At 42.1% G+C, this 20,480-nt stretch overlaps 1 protein-coding gene across 1 annotated transcript; it reads left to right on the top strand.

Moving 5' to 3' along the window:
- The first annotated feature begins 278 nt into the window (after positions 1 to 278).
- On the top strand, positions 279 to 20,337 carry LOC127434360 (organic solute transporter subunit alpha-like). Its single transcript, XM_051687048.1, has 8 exons — positions 279 to 527; positions 1,393 to 1,544; positions 14,623 to 14,696; positions 15,423 to 15,581; positions 16,042 to 16,153; positions 16,228 to 16,374; positions 16,484 to 16,589; positions 17,684 to 20,337. Exons 1-8 carry the CDS (start codon positions 452 to 454, stop codon positions 17,833 to 17,835), a joined length of 978 nt encoding a protein of 325 aa, XP_051543008.1. The 5' UTR covers positions 279 to 451; the 3' UTR covers positions 17,836 to 20,337.
- Positions 20,338 to 20,480: the final 143 nt, after the last annotated feature.

Genomic DNA, 20,480 nt, shown 5'->3' with positions numbered 1-20,480 from the left:
TAGGAGATATGCAAACAACATCATGACTTACTTGATACAAACTAACAGTCATGCACAGCCAGTTTTCCCATGGTACACTCAGAGCCTTTTTCTGACTACAATGTTAGTGTGTGTGTGTGTGTGTGTGTGTGTGTGTGTGTGTGTGTGTGTGTGTGTGTGTGTGACTCTGTTGCGCAAGCGCAGTCGTCGGATGAATGTGAGAGCCTAATTTTAATTGGTCAGGATCCATTATTATCTTCCCAGTGGCTGGACGGCCCATTTTAACAAGTGCTCACAGAGTTTCTCTACAGTGGTGACTTTGTTGCTGCTGAGACTCAGAGTCCACTAATCATCGGTCTAGTTTCTCCGCAGTCACTTTCATGCGTGCTGAAAGAAACCGGTGGTTAGGACATTCGGGGTTCCACTGATTTCTCTTTGCCCTGGATCTTGAAAACAAACAGCGATTTTGAAGATGGACGGGTCCAATCACACACTTTTTGATCCGAGATGCAGACATGATCCTCCCTTCGCAATCGATGTTATTATGCGTGAGTAACATACATTTGTTTTTTTTTGTTTGTTTTTTTTGTTTATTTTTTTTTATTATTTTTTATTTTTTTTTATTATTTTATTATTATTATTTTTTTTAAAGTTGCTCCCTAATGCATATTTTAATAAAAGTTGTATCTGTTTGGTTTAGGACAGCTCTCATACTTGAAGTCGCTGTTTGGCCTTAAAACTTACAATGGTAACCATAGCATTCGTCAAAATACCAGAGTTGCCACAATATAACTATATAATCGTGCTATGCCACCAATTCCAACAAAAAGTTAAATAAAATAATAATAATAATAAATAAATAAATAAATAATGATATAAATACTCTGAAAGCTTTATATACTGTTTAAATTGCCATGTGAATTTATTTTTGTTTTACAGTTGTATCAGTAACTATGGTATTTTGTTAAAAACTATGGTAACCATGGTACATTTTGTAAGGGTGAGACTATTTGATATTCCCATATTGTTTACACAATGATTTACTATAGCCAACACTTTCTAAAGTGGAATTAATTGCTGTGGTTATTTATTTATTATTTTTTTTGGATTATAATAAACATTTTGAGACACAGAAGGGTTAATGTTTATGACGCTTATATGAAAGAAATATTACTTTGTATACTTGAAGAAAGAATGCATAATCAGATGAATATCATTTTAACTATAATATCAGAATATCAGTCTAACTGCATTGATTTTTATTTGCATCCTTCCCAGTTATTGTTGGTTAGAGGTGATTATACTGTGGTTGAAACTGCCATCAGAACACCTTGACCACAATTACTTTACTACCATGTAGATAAAAACCTGATTGACTAATGGTTTTGATGATAGTTGTTTTCTGTTCTTCAGAGCTGGACATCTTTGGCATAGTTCTCTTCTCTGTGCTTACTGTAATGGCCACAGTGTCCATGCTGGTTTTCATTGAAGAATGCATCTACATCTATAAGAAAGTACCCGCAAACAAGAAAAGTATAATCATATGGGTAACTGGAGCAGCACCGGTAAGCTTTTTGTTTGTTTATTTATTTACTGACTGTTTCTTCAACTATGGGCACTTTTAGCCCTGTGGACTTTTAGAATAAACTATAATTTTCACACTCTAACTAGTCAAAATTGGACACACACACACACACACACACACACATCACAGGAGAAAGTCATGAATATTTCCACCACATATCAAATATGCATGCGTTTAATAGCATTCTGTGATGGAAATGACTATGATTTTTGTAATATAATGGAAGGCTTCTTTGTCTTATAAGACATTTAATAAGTGGCATTTATGTATTCGAAATACACACAATTGACTAATATTTTCACACTGTTGCATAATTTGACAAAATTGCAGCTTGGCTGGTCTGTAATTTTAATGGTAAAAGAATGTAAAAATGCTACACGCAATGCTACATTTATTTTTACGGTAATCGCTTCTTAGAATTAAAACAGAAGTCCCTGACATGTTTTACTGAAGTTCCTGGAAGTCCCTGCATGTCCAATCACATTTCATTATACAGTATTTTATGGGAACAGTTATGTTTATTTTTAATATCAGATATGCACATTGGTGTGTTCTGTGTTATATTTTATATAGTTTAGTTAAGGTTTATTGCATTATTTTAGTGTCACGTGTGTTACTCTGATGGTGTTTTGTGTTCGTGTGAGTGACACCGTGCACTGTCTCTACATGTGTATTACTTATTGCTCTTGGAAGGGCTGCTGTTGATGAACTTTAAGTCATCATGCAGCCTTTTGTAGTTACTACATTAAACAACAATACATTTTAAAGTAAAGTGAGAGACTGGCCCATTCTCAAATCTCATTGACTTTCATACATTCAACAAAAATACTGACAATGAACACAAGAAACAATGTGTGCCAATTATTTTCTTCTGCCTTGTTTAAACTTTTGCCTGCACCACAGCGCATCCTGTGCGCGCAGCGCTCGACAGCCCAAAGCATTCATAGTGTCGGGTGTCGCAACGCTTATGTAAACAAGCCATTCTGGCATGCGTGCCATCAAGTTTAAATTATTGTACAGAGGTCCTGACCGTGGCCAAAACAGCACATAGACGGCGCTGTCACGTGATACTTATTTTATTTTTTTTGTGCTAGCCAGGATGGGCAATCACAGTCATTTAATATTACTGGATGAGGATTTTAAAAATACTTTTATAGAGACTGCTGAGGCTTATTTCCATTCACATGTTTGAATCCTTGCAATTATCAGTTTTTATTAAAAATAACTATCTAGTGTAAAAATGTCTTCAAGGAGATATAAAACTTTCTGATAGTTAAATGTGAATGAATGGAGGATTCGGTTCCCTATCAATTCAGTCAGAATGCTGTGTCATAGCTGATGCTATGGGGTTATCCCCAGAGGCGTAGCCAATCTCTGAAATTCTTAAAATCTCGCCAATTTTAAATGTCAGATATCGCTTTGTGCTCCGCCTTCCTTGTGCGCGTAGCGGGCGTATATAACAGCGGTGCACAGTGCTATCTCTTCAGAATTTTCTCCTTCAGGGTGCCGATAATCTCTCTCTCGTACTCTGCACTGAAAATCGCCGTCAAGATTTGCACCTCTCACAGCGGGTGGATCACAGTTTCTTCTACCCCCTGCGGTGCTCCGGTGATAGCGGATACCAAAGCTTCACCGTTTAACAGCAGTGTTGGAATTTTTCCTCCTGTGGACAGCGGGTGGACAAGACATCTTTGCCTCTTTTACCACATCACAGTGCTGGGTTATTCTACGGCCCGTGGGCCTCAACGGAATGTATCCTTTGAATACTCAAGCGACCTCAAATCAAATCAAATCACTTTATTGTCACACAGCCATATACACAAGTGCAATGGTGTGTGAAATTCTTGGGTGCAGTTCCGATCAACATAGCAGTCGTAACAGTGATGAGACATACCAATTTACAATAACATCAGATTAACACAACACAATTTAAACATCTGTTATACACATAATTACACTCAACAATATACAAATAATAACATACACTGTACAGTATACAATACGCTGTTTTTTTTTTTTTTTTACTATATAGATACACATTATTCAATAAAAATTAAAAATAAAAATATATTTAAAAAAAAGTATATATATATAGAATGTACAGTATTGTACTGTGTTGACATTCAGGCTGTCGGTTGATAGTCAGTTGTTAAGAGAGAACATAATATAATAATAATAATATAATTTATGATAGTCCGGTGTGAGATATAAGAGTAAGGGTAATAAAGTGCAGTGCTGATGTATTTTGATCGTGGGAGATCAAGAGTTCAGAAGTCTGATTGCTTGGGGGAAGAAGCTATCATGGAGTCGGCTGGTGCGGGTCCTGATGCTGCGATACCGCCTGCCTGATGGTAGCAGTGAGAACAGCTCATGGCTCGGGTGGCTGGAGTCTCTGATGATCCTCCGAGCTTTTTTCACACACCGCCTTGTATATATTTCCTGGAGGGAGGGAAGCTCACCTCCGATGATGTGTCTGGCAGTGCTTTGCGGTTGTGGGCGGTGCTATTGCCGTACCAGGCGGAGATGCAGCCAGTCAGAATGCTCTCCACAGTGCAGGTGTAGAACCGTGTGAGGATGTGGCGGTTCATTCCAAACTTCCTCAGCCGTCTCAGGAAGAAGAGGCACTGATGAGCCTTCTTCACAATGACTTCAGTGTTTACGGACCATGTGAGTTCCTCAGTGATGTGGACACCCAGGAACTTGAAGCTGCTGACTCTCTCCACTGGTGCTCCATTGATGGTGATGGGACTGTGTTCTCTGTCTTTTCTTCTGAAGTCCACCACAAGCTCCTTTGTCTTACTGACGTTGAGGGAGAGGTTGTGCTCCTGACACCAGTGTGTCAGAGTGTGCACCTCCTCTCTGTAGGCTGTTTCATCATTGTCAGTGATCAGACCTACCACCGTTGTGTCATCAGCAAACTTAGTGATGGCATTGGAGCTATGTGTTGCCACACAGTCATGTGTGTACAAGGAATACAGTAGTGGGCTGAGAACACAGCCCTGCGGGGCTCCAGTGTTGAGGGTTAGTGATGAGGAGATGTTGCTGCCTATTCTAACCACCTGGCGTCTGCTTGACAGGAAGTCCAGGATCCAGCTGCACAGTGAGCTGTTTAAGCCCAGAGCCCGGAGTTTCTCATCTAGCTTGGAGGGCACTATGGTGTTGAATGCTGAGCTGTAGTCTACAAACAGCATTCTCACATAAGTGTTCTTTTTTTCCAGGTGGGAGAGAGCAGTATGTATTGTAGATGCAATGGCATCATCAGTGGAGCGGTTGTTGCGGTAAGCAAACTGCAGCGGGTCAAGATTGAGTGGCAATACAGAGCAAAACATGGTAGTACTACTCTCAAAACATTTGCTGATGATGGGGGTCAGAGCAACAGTACGCCAGTCATTTAAACAAGTTATTTTTGATTGTTTTGGTACAGGCACAATGGTGGATGTTTTAAAGCATGTGGGGACTACAGACAAAGAGAGGGAAAGGTTGAAAATGTCCATAAAAACACCAGCCAGCTGGTTCGCGCACACTCTGATGACGCGGCACGGAATGCCGTCTGGGCCCGCGGCTTTGCGGATATTCACCCGTCGGAAGGATCGGGTTACATCCGCTACAGATACGGAGAGTGAACTAACCTCTGTAGCTTCAGCCGCGAGAGCTCTCTCCGCGAGAGCGGTGTTATTTCCCTCGAAACGAGCATAAAATTATTTAGGTCATCCGGTAGAGAGGCAGCGGTGTTCATGGCGGAGTTTTTATTCCCTTTAAAGTCCGTGATGATGTTAATTCCCTGCCACATGCTTCTAGAGTTGGTGGTGTTAAACTGTCCTTCAATCTTGCTCCTGTACTGGCGTTTTGCGGTTCTGATAGTTTTTCGGAGGGCATAACTGGCTTGTTTATGCTCCTCTGCGTTCCCGGAATTAAAAGCGGAGGTCCGCACATTAAGTGCCGCGCGAACATCGCTATTGATCCATGGCTTCTGATTCGGATAGATTCGTACAGTTCTGGTTGGAATCACTTCCTCTACGCATGTTCTGATGAAACACATTACGCTATCAGCGTAAAGCTCGATGTCGTCATCAGAGGCAGACCGGAACATCTCCCAGTCCGTGTGATCAAAACAGTCTTGTAGCATAGAGTCTGATTGGTCCGACCAGCACTGGATCGTTCTGAGGGTGGGTGCTTCCTGTTTCAATTTCTGCCTGTAAGCGGGCAGAAGCAGAATGGAAGAGTGGTCCGATTTGCCAAATGGTGGGCGGGGGAGGGATTTGTAGCCATCCCGGAATGGAGAGTAGCAATGGTCCAAAACCCGGTCCCCTCGTGTGTTGAAACTAATGAGCTGGTGATATTTTGGTGCGACTGATTTTAAACTGGCTTTATTAAAGTCCCCGGTCACAATGAACGCGGCCTCAGGGTGCGCGGTTTCCTGCTCACTTATACTCCCATACAGTTCCTTGATTGCCATGTCTGTGTCGGCATGTGGGGGGATGTACACAGCAGTGATAATGACCACTGTGAATTCCCTCGGTAGCCAGAATGGTCGACACAGAAGCATAAGAAATTCCAGATCAGGAGAACAGAAAGACTTGATAGAATGTACGTTCCTCTGATCACACCAGGATTTGTTGATCATAAAACATACACCACCTCCTCTAGTTTTACCTGAGAGGTCTTTTGCTCTGTCTGCTCGGTGCACGGAGAACCCCGCGGGTTCAATGGCTGAGTCTGGAATCTCCACAGACATCCAAGTTTCTGTTAGGCAAATAATGCAGCAGTCCCTCGTCTCTCGTTGGAAAGAGATCCGCGCTTTCAGCTCGCAGAGCTTGTTATCCAGAGACTGAACATTTGCCAGTAGAATAGTGGGTAGCGGGGGTCGATTTGCGCGGCGTCTTACTCTGATGAGAACGCCGGCTCTGTTTTCCCTTTTCCTCCTGCGTTTCCGCGGCCGTGCTGCCCAGACAAAGGGCTCCGCTTGCGTGTTTGTAAACAGCGGGTTGGCATTGAGGAATGTGAAGTCCGGTTTTCGGTGTGAGATCGCTGAACCAATGTCCAAAAGTGTTTGTCTGTCGTAGACAATAAGGCAGACAACATCCAAGACAAAAAACATAAGAATTGTGAGCAAAACAAACAAAACATTGCTATGTTGTGTCGGAGCTCGCAACGCAGCAGCCATACTCCACCATCTTGAGTCATCTGGCACATAAATTGTCTAGAACTACTCGCTGTATTTCTAGCATTAATGATTTTCTGACCAGCCGTCCAGGGGTTTCATGTTCTGATCCGAACCGACAACACGACGGTCATGGCTTACGTGAATCACCATGGGGGAGTTCGACCACAACCATTGATGAACCTGGTGTACCAGCTTCTCTTCTGGTGCGTGAAACATCTCCTATCGATACGTGCGATGCACATTCCAGGTCACCTAAATTGCGGCGCAGATTTGCTGTCACGACAGGGAGAAAAGGAGAATGGAGACTTCGTCCTCAGACAGTTCTGATGATATGGGATCGATTCGGGGAAGCCAAAATAGATCTATTTGCATCACTGGAGACAACACTCTGTCGCCTGTGGTACGCCCTGACTTATTCCCCACTGGGCTTGGATGTGCTAGCCCACAGTTGGCCAGCGGGATGCAAGTATGCATTACCTCCCGTCCATTTACTTCACCAAATATTGTGCAAAATTTGGGAGGATGGGGAAGCGGTACTGTTGGTTGTACCGGAATGGCCAAACCGCCCACAGTTCTAATAGTATTAATAGAGCTCTTGGATTCAGTGAGCTTACACATACTTTCAAAAAAGACTGCTCTGTTTCTCGCTTTGGCTTCAGTAAAATGTGTTGGGGACCTTCAAGCGTTGTCGGTCAAGGACTCCTGCTTAGAATTTGGACCTGGTTTATCAAAAGCCGTTCTTAAACCCAGGAAAGGCTATGTGCCGAAAATTTTGACCATTCCCTTCAGGGCGTAGGTTATGACCCTTCAGGCTTTCTCCCCCCCTCCGTTCGTTTCAGACGAAGCGGAGAGGCTACACACAATTTGTCCTGTATATTTTGCACTGCGTGCAAATATATTGATCGCACAAGGCAAATGCGGCTTTTAGATCAGCTCTTTGTCTGCGTCACAGGGTCGCTTTAAAGGGTTGGCTGTCTTTAAACAAAGGCTTTCACATTGGATAGTGGATGCCATTGCGCTCGCATACGACTTGTAAAAGCTCACTCCACTAGAGGTATGGCATCTTCATGGGGATTGTCTAATGGTGTTTCCCTTGAAGGCATCTGCCTAGCTGCAAGTTGGGCTACCCCTAGCACTTTCGCAAGATTTTACAACCTGGACGTCTCCTCTCGCTCTTCCCAGGTGCTTAATGTGAAGAAGAGATAAACTATGTACCTGCTGCTTACTACCAGTTTATTCATACATCGTCATCCCATAAACCGCAGTTAGCTGTCACTTTATAAACGTTTTCACTACCCATTTTGTTAGTCCCTTATTTATACTTTGTGATGGGAGCAAAGTCATCAAGTCCCTCACCAACATCCAGCAAACACAACACCAGGCCCTCATGGAGTTACGCTTGGAGCAGGAGCAGCATTTCCAACTCCTGCTCAAGCGGAGGACCGACAGGCGTTCTGGAGCCTGATGGACCGAGAGGGGGCTGCAGCTGCGACCCCGGAGCCCACATCACCGGTGACCCTCATCAAAATGGGACCAAGCGATGATCCCGAGGCCTACCTCGATCTTTTCGAGAAAATTGATGAGGTGTGGAAGTGGCCTCCCGACCAGTGGGTGGCCCGCCTGTTACCGCTACTCTCTGGGGAAGTACAACTAGCGGCCCAACAACTTCCTGCCGCCAGAATCCTCGAATACAAAAACCTGAAGAAGGCCATCATGCAATGGGTTGGCCATAGTCCCAAACAGAACCACCAACGCTTCAGATCCCTGAAATTCAGAAGGCACGGCTGCCCGTTTGCTTTTACACAACAGCTCCGGGATGCTTGTTGGAAATGGCTGCTGACTGGGGGAACCCACGACACTGTGGAGATTGTCAATCTGGTGACACTGGAACAATTCATCTCCCAGCTCCCTCGGGGGATGGCAGAGTGTGTCCAGTGCCACCGCCTGTTGTCATTAGAGGAGGCTGTCCAGCTGGCCGAGGACTACATGATGGCGTTTCCAGGAGGCAGTGAACCAGAGACCCTTTCTCCTCTCTCTTCCCTCTCTCTCCCCTGCATCTCAGCCCCACTCCTCTCGCCCCTCCCCTATTCATCCTGTTCCGGCTCACCGGAGGTGGGGAGGAACCCCACCCAATCCCCTTCCTTGATCTAGGGGGTCCTTCCCTTTGTCTATGTCCCCCATGTCTCCTGTCTCTCTCTGCTCTCCTCCCCAGGTTGACAGGACCACCACCATGAGTGTGGTAGGGAAGCCTGTGCCGGTCTGTTGGGGCTGCGGGGAAGTTGGGCACTTCCAGGGTCAGTGCTCGGATGGAGGAGGTGACACTGATCCGCAGGCCACCCCCGATTGGGCAGGGGCATATCGTATAATGGTGAGTCTAAAAGGGGATACATATCAAGCTTCGGTGCATTCAGGCTGTTCTCAAAACTCTATCCACCAGCGCTTGGTGCAAAATGGGGCATTGAGCATGGGTAAACGGGTGAGGGTACGGTGTGTGCACGGGGATATTCACATGTATCCAGTGGTTACCATTGAGATACTATTCAGGGATAAAAGTATAGGCCGTGGTTATTTCCTGCCTCAACCATCCACTGATTCTGGGAACGAATTGGCCTGATTTTAAGAATTTATTAAAGGAAATATGTGTGGATGGGTCCTGAAACATTTTGTCTCGGTGTGTGAGGTGTGATGCTATGGCTGGAGAGGTGGTGCCAGGGCCATCTACGTCTGCTCCGCGTCAAGATGACGCAAGAGAGGGAGTTCCCGTCCTCAGTGGGTTCCCTGAGGGGGATTTCCCTCTAGAGCAGTCACGTGACGAGTCCTTCAAACACGCGTTTGCAAAGTGAGGGTAATCGATGGTCAACAGCTCCAGCCTATTGTCGCACTCACCCATATTTTTCAATGATCAAAGATGGGTTGTATCGAGTGACACTGGACACTCAACAAAAGAAAATACAACCCAATTATTAGTATCGAAGAGCCGTTGGGAAACCCTCTTCCAGGCGGCTCACCATAATCCAATGGCTGGCCATCTAGGTCACGCAAAAAATGCTCAACCGAATAATAGCCTGGTTTTTTTGTCCGGACATTTACGGGGAGATTCGCAAGTGGTCTGCGGTGTACCTTGAATGCCAGTTGGTGAATCCACCAGCCACCCCAAAAGCGCCATTGTGCCCTCTACCACTAATCGAGGTCCCCTTTGAAAGAATTGGCATGGACCTCGTCAGGCCATTAGAATGGACAGCATGGGGGCATTGCTTTGTATTAGTTCTGGTGGACTATGCAACGCAATATCCGGAAGCAGTGCCCCTGCGCAACATCTCAGCACGTAGTGTTGCGGAGGCACTCTTCCCGAGTGGGGATTCCAAAAGAAATCCTCACTGATCAAGGCACTACATTTATTTCATGAACACTACGTGAACTGTACGAATTATTAGATAGTAAATCGATTCGCACTAGTGTTCACCACCCACAAACGGATGGGTTGGTGGAACGATTTAATAAACCCTTGAAAAATATGATTTGTAAGTCCATACATGAGGATGCTAGAAATTGGGATAAGTGGCTCGATCCCATTATTTGCATTTGCAGTGTTATTTGCAGGACCCACAAGCCACAAGATGTCATATGGGAAGCTTGGGAGGAGGGACCTACAAACAGTAAGAATGAAATTCAATACATTCTTGATCTTGGAGCAAAACTCCACACTTTGGGACACCTAACACAGGAGAATTTGCTCCAAGCTCAGGAACGTCAAAGCCAACTCTATGGCAGGGGCACTCGACTATGGGAATTCTCACTGGGAGATAAAGTGCTTGTGTTGCTGCCCACTTCAAGCTCTAAATTACTCACCAAGTGGCAAGGGCCCTTTGAGGTCACACGGCAAGTCGGAGATCTCGATTATGATGTTAGGTGAACGCACAGGGGCGGGGCACGATAAATTTACCACCTCAACCCCCTAAAGTCGTGGAGGGATGCGGTCCCTGTGGCTTTGGCAATGGTAGTCCCGGAGAGGGCGGAGCTCGGGCCGGAGGTGACTCTCAAACCTTATTCATTCACCCCAGTCTTGTGTGGAGACCACCTCTTACCGTCGCAGTTCACGGACGTGGCCAAGTTGCAAGCGGAATTCGCAGACATGTTCTCACCTCTCCCTGGTCACACAAACCTCATAGAACACCATATCGAGACCACCCCTGGGGTGATGGTTCGTAGCCGCCCCTATCGCCTTCCTGAACAGGCCCAAGACCAAAAAGGAGATGAGACAGTTTCTGGGGCTGGCTGGCTACTACCAAAGTTTTGTGTCTAGTTACTCTGACGTCACCAGCACGCTGACTGATCTTACTAGAAAGGGAGCCCCCGATCTGGTCAAGTGGACGGAGTCGTGCCAACAGGCTTTTCTAAAAGTAAAATCTGTGCTTTTTGGGGGAACGCTTTTACAGGCTCCTAGTTTCTCTCTCCCCTTTATTTTGCAGACGGATGCATCTGACAGAGGGCTGGGGGCGGTGTTCTCGTAGGAGGTGGAGGGGGAGGAGTGACCGCTGCTGTACATTATTCGTAAGCTCTCGCTGAGAGAGACTAAGTACAGCACCGTGGAGAAGGAGTGTCTGGTGATGGGGGCGTGGTCGTGTATCTGTCTTTGGGAGGGAGAGAGAGAGAGTGGAAAGGCTTGTCACCTGGGCTATCATTATTTCTAACACCTGTTTCTTGCTGTAGTGATGGCAGAGGGAGACATTAAAAGGCACACGAGGCATCAGAGTGGCAGAGAGAGACTGTTTCTGTGTGTGCGACACGAATTATTGACTGGTTTGTGTGTGATTGCTTGGCCACTGAGTGCCCTTTTTGTTTAAGTGTTGTGAACTATGCTGAAGAGTAATAAAATACTCACATTAACAGTTTGCTGCCTCCTGACTCCTCCATCACCCAGATTGCAAGCGTGTTACATATTCACACATGAGAGTGATTTAATTCATCTTGCGATGACTGTGCTACCCGAACCGGCTAGCGTCATTGCCATGTATATCCATCCATTCATCATTTTATGCCTCCCTTCTCATTGCGATGCGAAGAGTAGACTCTGCTTTTCGCTACCCATTGGCTAGTAGGCATCATTACGCGTGTGAACCAGTTGCATGGTGTGATGGTATACATTCCCCATAGCGTCGGCTATGACGCAGCATTCTGTCTGAATTGATAGGGAAGGATAAGGTTATGACTGTAACCATGGTTCCCTGAAATGATGGATTGAATGCTGCGTAAGCTGACTGCGCTACTGAATCAGCTACAAGGGTTGAGTATTGTTTGCACATTTAAGTTGAATATTCTGCAGAGATAGCACTGTGCATCACTGTTATATACAGCGCTATGCGTGTGAGGGAGCACAAAGCGCTGTCTGCCAATTAAAATTGGCGAGATTTTCAGAGATTGGCTACGCCTGCGGGGATAACCCCATAGCATCAGCTATGATGCAGCATTCATTCCCTCATTTCAGGGAACCAAGGTTACAGTCGTAACCTTATCGTTTCCTGAGCGGTCAAGTGCCCCCTGGAGGAAGAAAACTTTGTGTCTCATTAAATACAACAGTAGTCTTTGGCTGACAACATGTGCACTTTGCAATGTGTTCATGCCCAGGGGTTGCTCCTGCAGCAGTATCACTTTTTATAAAAAAATTAAAAAAAATTAAAGAAATTATGTTTTGAAAGTATAGAGGCATAATTTTTATTTTAACAAATATTCACAAAATAACAACAACCTAGTGACAGAAGTTCATAATTTTTTTTTGTTTTTTGTGTGAAGAGTGTAACTTTCTGTTTTTATTGTTTTTTTAAATAAAATAATAAAAAAATTTTTTTATTTGTAATAATGTTCGATTAGATTATTTGGGGGGAGGGGTGTGAATGTTTTTTGTTTTTGTTTCAAAGGGGGCGTGAACCAAAAAAATTGAGAACCACTGATCTACTGTATCTATTCCCAAATCCTTTTTTTGTTCTTTGTCTCTGAATCTATCAGTCATTCCTATCTACAGTTGAAGTCAGAAGTTTACATACACCTCAGCCAAATACATTTAAACTCAGTTTTTTTTTACAATTCCTGACATTTAATCGTAGAATACATTCCCTGTCTTTGGTCAGTTAGGATCACTACTTTATTTTATGAATGTGAAATGTCAGAATAATAGTAGAGAGAATTATTTATTTCAGCTTTTATTTATTTCATCACATTCCCAGTGGGTCAGAAGTTAACATACACTTTGTTAGTATTTGGTAGCATTGCCTTTAAATTGTTTAACTTGGGTCAAATATTTTGAGTAGCCTTCCACAAGCTTCTCACAATAAGTTGCTGGAATTTTGGCCCATTCCTCCAGACAGAACTGGTGTAACTGAGTCAGGTTTGTAGGCCTCCTTACTCACACATGCTTTTTCAGTTCTGCTCACAAATTTTCTATCGGATTGAGGTCAGGGCTTTGTGATGGCCACTCCAATACCTTGACTTTGTTGTCCTGAAGCCATTTTTCCACAACTTTGGAGGTATGCTTGGGGTCATTGTCCATTTGGAAGACCCATTTGCGACCGAGCTTTAACTTCCTGGCTGATGTCTTGAGATTTTGCTTCCAATATATCCACATCATTTTCCTTCCTCATGATGCCAACTATTTTGTGAAGTGCACCAGTCCCTCCTGCAGCAAAATATCCCCACAACATGAGGCTACCACCCCATGCTTCACGGTTGAGATGGTGTTCTTCGGCTTGCAAGCCTCACCCTCTTTCCTCCAAACATAACGGTGGTCATTATGGCCAAACAGTTCAATTTTTGTTTCATCAGACCAGAGGACATTTCTCTAAAAAGTAAGATCTTTGTCCCCATGTGCACTTGCAAACCATAATCTGGCTTTTTTATGGCAGTTTTGGTGCAGTGGCTTCTTCCTTGCTGAGCAGCCTTTCAAGTTATGTCAATACAGGACTCGTTTTACCGTGGATATAGATACTTGTCTGCCTGTTTCCTCTAGCATCTTCACAGGGTCCTTTGCTGTTGTTCTGGGATTGATTTGCACATTTTGCACCAAATTACGTTCATCTCTAGGAGACAGAATGCATCTCCTTCCTGAGCTGTATGATGGCTGCGTGGTCCCATGATGTTTATACTTGCATACTATTGTTTGTACAGATGAAGGTGGTACCTTCAGGCATTTGAAAATTGCTCCCAAGGATGAACCAGACTTGTGGAGGTCCAACAAAATTTCTGAGGTCTTGGCTGATTTCTTTTGATTTTCCCATGATGTCAAGCAAAGAGGCACTGAGTTTTAAGGTAGGCCTTAAAATACATCCACAGGTACACCTCCAGTTCAGTACACCTCCTGTCAAGAAGCTAATTGTCTAAAGGCTTGACATAATTTTCTGGGATTTTCCAAGCTGCTTAAAGGCACAGTTAACTTAGTGTATGTAAACTTCTGACCCACTGGAATTGTGATATAGTCAATTAAAATTGAAAAAATCTGTCTGTAAACAATTAAAAAAAATGACTTGTGTAATGCACAAAGTAGATGTCCTAAACGACTTGCCAAAAATATAGTTTGCTAATATGAAATCTGTGGAGTGGTTAAAAAATTTGTTTTAATGACTTCAACCTAAGTGTATGTAAACTTCTGACTTCAAGTATATGCTCTGTTTGTTATCACATGTGTCTCTGTGTGGCATACTGTATTTTAAAAAGCTTTGTTAATAATTCAACAGAACTAATTGGAACTGACATGATAATTAAGCTTTATCAGCACTCCACTCAGTACTTGGACAGAAAACTGAAGCAATGGTTCAGTTAGTCATTTATATGCGCTATACTTGCCTGGATAAGTGGTAATATGTCTCAAGTTTGAACTTTGGAGATCTTATGTTTGTCTTTTCAGGTCATTGCTACCACGTCTTGTTTGGGCATGTGGGTTCCGAGAGCCACAATGTTCACTGACATGACCTCAACCACGTGAGTTCACTGTGAGGGCTCTGAACTTTTGCTTATATGTGATTTTATAAAAAATTATATGTGATGTATTGTAAAATGTATATGTGATGTATTTGAATTTTTACACTCTTTTTCCATCGAATGAAATTGAAAAGAGACTGGGTCAAACTCCACAATGTCAAAAAGCCTCAAGTATATTGTAAAATTGGTCCATATGACTCTGTTTTATTTTAAGTCTTTTTTTTTTTTTGTCTTTTGAAGCCATACAATAGCTTTGTGTGAAGAACAGTTTGAAATTGTAGTCTTTATTCTCTGATAATCTTCCCCTCATGGCACAAAGTGCTTTTTTGTAATTTTGAAGCTTGAAAAACCCAGATCCCTTTCACTTTCATTATATGGGGGGGAAATAACAGCCTGGATATTTTTCAAAATTCATCTTATGTGTTCAAAAAAGCCATACAAGTTTGGAATGACATGAAGGTGAGAAAATGATGATAGAATTTTCTTTAATTTTTTTGTGTACAATATCCTTTTATATCTTTCAATTAAAAAAGTTTTGGAAACTCCAAAAATCTGCTTGAAGTGGTTGAAAGAACAGAAAACAGCCCACTGCAGACAGCTAACCACTGTGTCCAGAATTTTACTAAAATAACTTTTCAACTATATGTGGGTGAGCGAGTGGGAAATGCAGATAGAAGAGGAGAGTTAGAGAGGGTATTCATAACATATTTCTAACTCAATTGGCAGATACTTTGCAATTGTGATCTTTAAGTTCCTGATTCTTATGATTGAAGAGGTCGGAGGGGACGATGCACTTCTTCAACGCTCTGAGAAAAAGTCATTTAAGATCAGCACAGGACCCTGCTGCTGCTGCTGCCCATGCCTGCCAGACGTTGCTGTCACACGGTAATCAGACCTTTAAAATGTGCTGCCAGTCCTTACATTCAAATACAACTAGATTTTTATACATTCCGAATAAAATGTCAGTTGTGCTTGCTCATGCAAAAACGCGCTCGAGTCTTACTTAAAAACTTTACGCACTTCAATTGGAATGTGCATTTTGGAGCAAGTTGGCCATTAATTTACCAGTAACTTGTCAGTAACTGATAAGGGTGAATGCACAGCTGGCCATTCAACTCTTCTGCAAACATGGAGCCACTGTTGTGCTTGTTAGTATGTTACCTTAACAGGCACCTCAGGGCCATTGCACCCTTTGCAGAAAGGAGTCGTTTTCACCTCTTAGAACCACTGTATAATCAGTGTTATGCAAGACTTTTGTTATTAAACTCAAAAAGTTATAATGTGACTTGGAATTTGAACTCAAATTTGACATGTTTTCTGTAAAAATTGTGCCTTGCTTTTTCAGACGATCTCTGTTCATATTGAAACTGGGGTCCTTCCAGTTTGCTCTGTTAAAATTGGTCTTGACCATCCTTTCGATTGTCCTCTGGACCAATGGTAACTTTAATGTAGGCGATGTAAGTATAGACTATGAAGCTGTTTTCAGAAGTTGGCTAATTTTATTGATTAAATTAAGTTCTCTGGTTCATAGGTGGCGATGAATGGAGGAGTCATATGGATAAACTGTTTTCTAGGCTTTGTCCTTGTTGTTGCACTTTGGCCTGTTGCAATCATGTTCATGCATGTGCGAGTGTCATTACGCACACTTAAAATCATCCCTAAATATGCCATGTATCAGGTATGTAAGTGTTTTTACCTTATTTTTGGAAGTTCCTTACAATTTTAAATTGCTCCCCTTTATCATTAGTCATGTTGCCTTTGATTCAGCGATTATATCTGCCCTGTAGTTGGTGCTGATTCTCAGCCAGCTGCAAAGTGCCATAATCAACATATTGGCAATCAATGGCACTATTGCCTGCGCTCCACCCTACACCTCCCAGGCCCGTGGATACTGTAAGTACCTTTAGACAGTGAAACAATTTCATGGGGTGGTGGTTGTCCAAAAATGGGATGAATCTGGGTTGGTAACAAATAGGGATACCTGGATTCTATACCTGGATCGCTCTCTGCACCAATACTGGCTTTTTTAAACAGAAATATCATCAGATGTGACTCATCCAAATTCAATGCTGGAAGTTACGGTTGTTACTGTCAAGCTCCAAAAAGGACAAAAACCACCATAAAAGTAGTCCACATGAATTGCTCACTATATTGCAAGTCTTCTGAAGCCATATTGTAGCTTTTATCATGAGAAACAGGCCGAAATTAAGTCTTGGTCATAAAAAAATAACAGGGAATTTTAAATATGTGTTTTCCAGGTGTGGAAAAGTTATGAAATAAATGTTTCTATTAAAAATCTTTCTTTTAAATTTCTATAATGAATATGCATTTTTCTAATTATGAGCTGCACTAAAATATTTAACTGGCTAAATATTGCTTTTGTGCGGAGTAAACCTCACAAGCCATAAGCTGTGTCCAAATTTGCTTACTGTCAAGAGTATGTACTTCATTTGATGAAGAACGTAGTTCATCGGCTGTTAAAAAGTATGCTCTTCAGGTGTGCAGGTGAGTAGTATGAATACATTCCCAGGCATATTTCATACAGGAATGTGGGCATTGTCTCGTGACCTGAATATATGATGTAATAACAACAACCGCAAAAATAATGTACTCTGGTTTAATTAAACAAGTACAATTTAACAACAAATATAGTGCTTATAATTGAAAAGAGCTGCCCAACTCGTGGCTGTTTGTCTTTTTTTATTTTTTATTCAGCATTTTGAATATGACGTCTCCTCAGCTCGGACATACTAGTCAGTTAGCATTAACCATATTCAGATGTAGGGATAGTGATGTCTGATTTGTGTGTAAAGATCATGGAAATTCATGGGTCAAAAAGTGTGGGAAGTTTGTAACCTGGACACTACAGTCCTGCTAATTGACCATTGAGCCGTTGAACATAGCACTCAACTCTGGATTAATTTGTTTACACCCACTTCTCTGGCATTAGTGGCTCTCAAACAAAACTTCTCAATTTCTTCTTCCAGTGATGAGTCAGCAACTGTTGATCATAGAGATGTTCATCATTACACTAGTGACTCGGATTTTATATAGACGCCAGTATGACCCCATACCAGAAGAGGACAGCGATGAGTCAAAGACTGCCCTTTCCTCAGAAAAAACAGTGGATATTGCCTGAGAAGAACAAACTGTTGCATGTGAATGAGACTATATAATATATTGGAGGACATTGTTGTACAAAGTGAATTGTGAACAATGAAGGTCATTATCTTTGTATTTTCTTTATAAATCAGTGTATAAGGCCACTATAAGCTTGTATTAACTAGACTGTGCCAAATCTGTTGTTTTATTGATGTTACTGAAAGTTAATGGGCCACAAAATTTGAGTGTAAAGTCAATCATGACTTTGAAGGCGCTGACATTGATGTTTACACTTCATAAAACTCAAGTTATCAATTTGTATTGAGCACACTGCAACATCCAAACCAGTGGAATGGGTTTCTTTTTTTGTTTTTGTTCCTTACAGTGTAACTTCCTTATGATGCTTGGCTGTCGGTATTGTTTTATATTGTTTATTGTTGATGGGACAGCATTGAGTCATCATAGTCCAAATTCCTGATGAACTGAGATAAAGTCTTTTATATTAGTTAATGATACATAGGACTTTTGGAATTGTAAAAAGGTTAAATGGGATTAATGTATGTTGCTCTGTTTACCTTTTTTAAAATCTGTCACTTCAAACTATTGAATACAGATTTGTTCAATAATCATGTAATTCATCTGCATACATTACTGACAGGCAACACAATAAGTGTATACAGCTATGTACAGTTGAAGTCAGAAGTTTACCTACACCATAGCCTAATACATTTAAACTTAAGTTTTTCCACAATTCCTGGAATATAATCTTAGAAAACATTCCCTGTCTTAGGTCAGTTAGGATCACTAATTTATTTTAAGAATGTGAAACATCAGAATAATAGTAGAGAGAATGATTTATTTCAGCTTTTATTTCATTTCTTTTATCACATTCCCAGTGGGCCATAAATTTACATACAATTTGTTAGTATTTGGTAGCATTGCCTTTAAATTGTTTAACTTGGGTCAAACATTTTGGGTAGCCTTCAACAAGCTTCTCACAATTAGTTGCTAGAATTTTGGCCCATTCCTCCATACAGAACTGGTGTAACTGAGTCGGGATTGTAGGCCTCTTTGCTCGTACGTACATTTTCAGTTCTGCCCAAAAATGTTCTATCGGATTGAGGTCAGGGCTTTGTGATGGCCACTCCAATACCTTGACTTTGTTGTCCTTAAGCCATTTTGCCGCAACTTCTTCTTGAGATGTTGCTTCAATATATCCACATAATTTTCCTTCCTCGTGATGCCATCTATTTTGTAAAGAGCACCGGTCCCTTCTGCAGCAAAGCACCCCCACAACATGATGCTGTCGTCCCCATGCATCATGGTTGGGATGGTGTTCGTCAGCTTGTAAGCCTCACCCTTTTTCCTCCATAGACATAATGATGGAAATTATGGCCAAACATTTAAATTTTTGTTTCATCAGACCAGAGGACATTTCTCCAAAAAGTAAGATCTTTGTCCCCATGTGCACTAGCAAACTGTAATCTGGCTTTTCTATAGAGGTTTTGAAGCAGTGGCTTCTTCCTTGCTGAGCAGCCTTTCAGGTTATGTCAATACAGGACTGTTTTTACTGTGGATCAGGGCCGGAGCAAGGTAATCTGGGCCCCCGACTGTATATTGCTCTGGGCCCCTTTCCTATTAAAAAATACAGTTTAGAATTTTTTGTGGGGCCCTCTGTACATTTGGGCCCCAAGAATCATTACCACCTTTCACCCCACTAGCTATGGCCCTGCTGTGGATATAGATACTTGTCTGCCTGTTTCCTCCAGCATCTTCACAATGTCCTTTGCAGTTGTTCTGGGATTGATTTGCACTTTTCGCACCAAACTACATTCATTTCTAGGAGACAGAATGCGTCTCCTTCCTGAGCAGTATGATGGCTGCGTGGTCCCATGGTGTTTATACTTGCGTACTATTGTTTGTACAGATGAACGTGGTACCTTCAGGCGTTTGGAAATTGCTCCCAAGAATGAACCAGACTTGTGGAGGTCCACAATTTTTTTTTCTGAGGTCTAGGCTGATTTTTTTGATTTTCCCATGACGTCAATGTCAAGCAAAGAGGCACTGAGTTTGAAGGTAGGCCTTAAATTACATCCACATGTACACCTCCAATTGACTCTAATAAGCCAATTAGTCTATCAGAAGCTAATTTGGCTAATTGCCTAAAGGCTTGACATCATTTTCTGGAATTTTCCAAGCTGCTTAAAGGCACAGTTAACTTAGTGTATGTAAGTTTCTGACCCACTGGAATTGTGATATAGTCAATTAAAAGTGAAACAATCTGTCTGTAAACAATTGTTGTATAAATTACTCGAGTCATGCACAAAGTAGATGTCCTAAACTTGCCAAAACTATAGTTTGCTAACATGAAACCTGTGGAGTGGTTAAAAAATTAGTTTTAATGACTTCAACCTAAGTGTATGTAAACTTCTGACTTCAACTGTACATATACATACATGCATACATACAGAAAACAATGTAAACAAGTAAATAATAATAATAAAAAAACGTATGCACATTGGCTGTTCTGTAACCTAAACTGAAACCATATGAATTTTTTTTTCCTTTTTTTTAGTTTCTATTTTTGAGCTTTTGCTTTTGCTGAAAGTTTCAAATGGAAAGTTGTACTGTATATACATACACATTACAGTATACTGTATATATACACTGATCAGCCACAAC

Source organism: Myxocyprinus asiaticus, chromosome 44 (assembly GCF_019703515.2).
Source record: "Myxocyprinus asiaticus isolate MX2 ecotype Aquarium Trade chromosome 44, UBuf_Myxa_2, whole genome shotgun sequence".
In the NCBI taxonomy this organism is placed as follows: domain Eukaryota; kingdom Metazoa; phylum Chordata; class Actinopteri; order Cypriniformes; family Catostomidae; genus Myxocyprinus; species Myxocyprinus asiaticus.
Note: the sequence above shows the minus strand (reverse complement) of the source record. Positions and strands in the feature narration are given on the sequence as shown.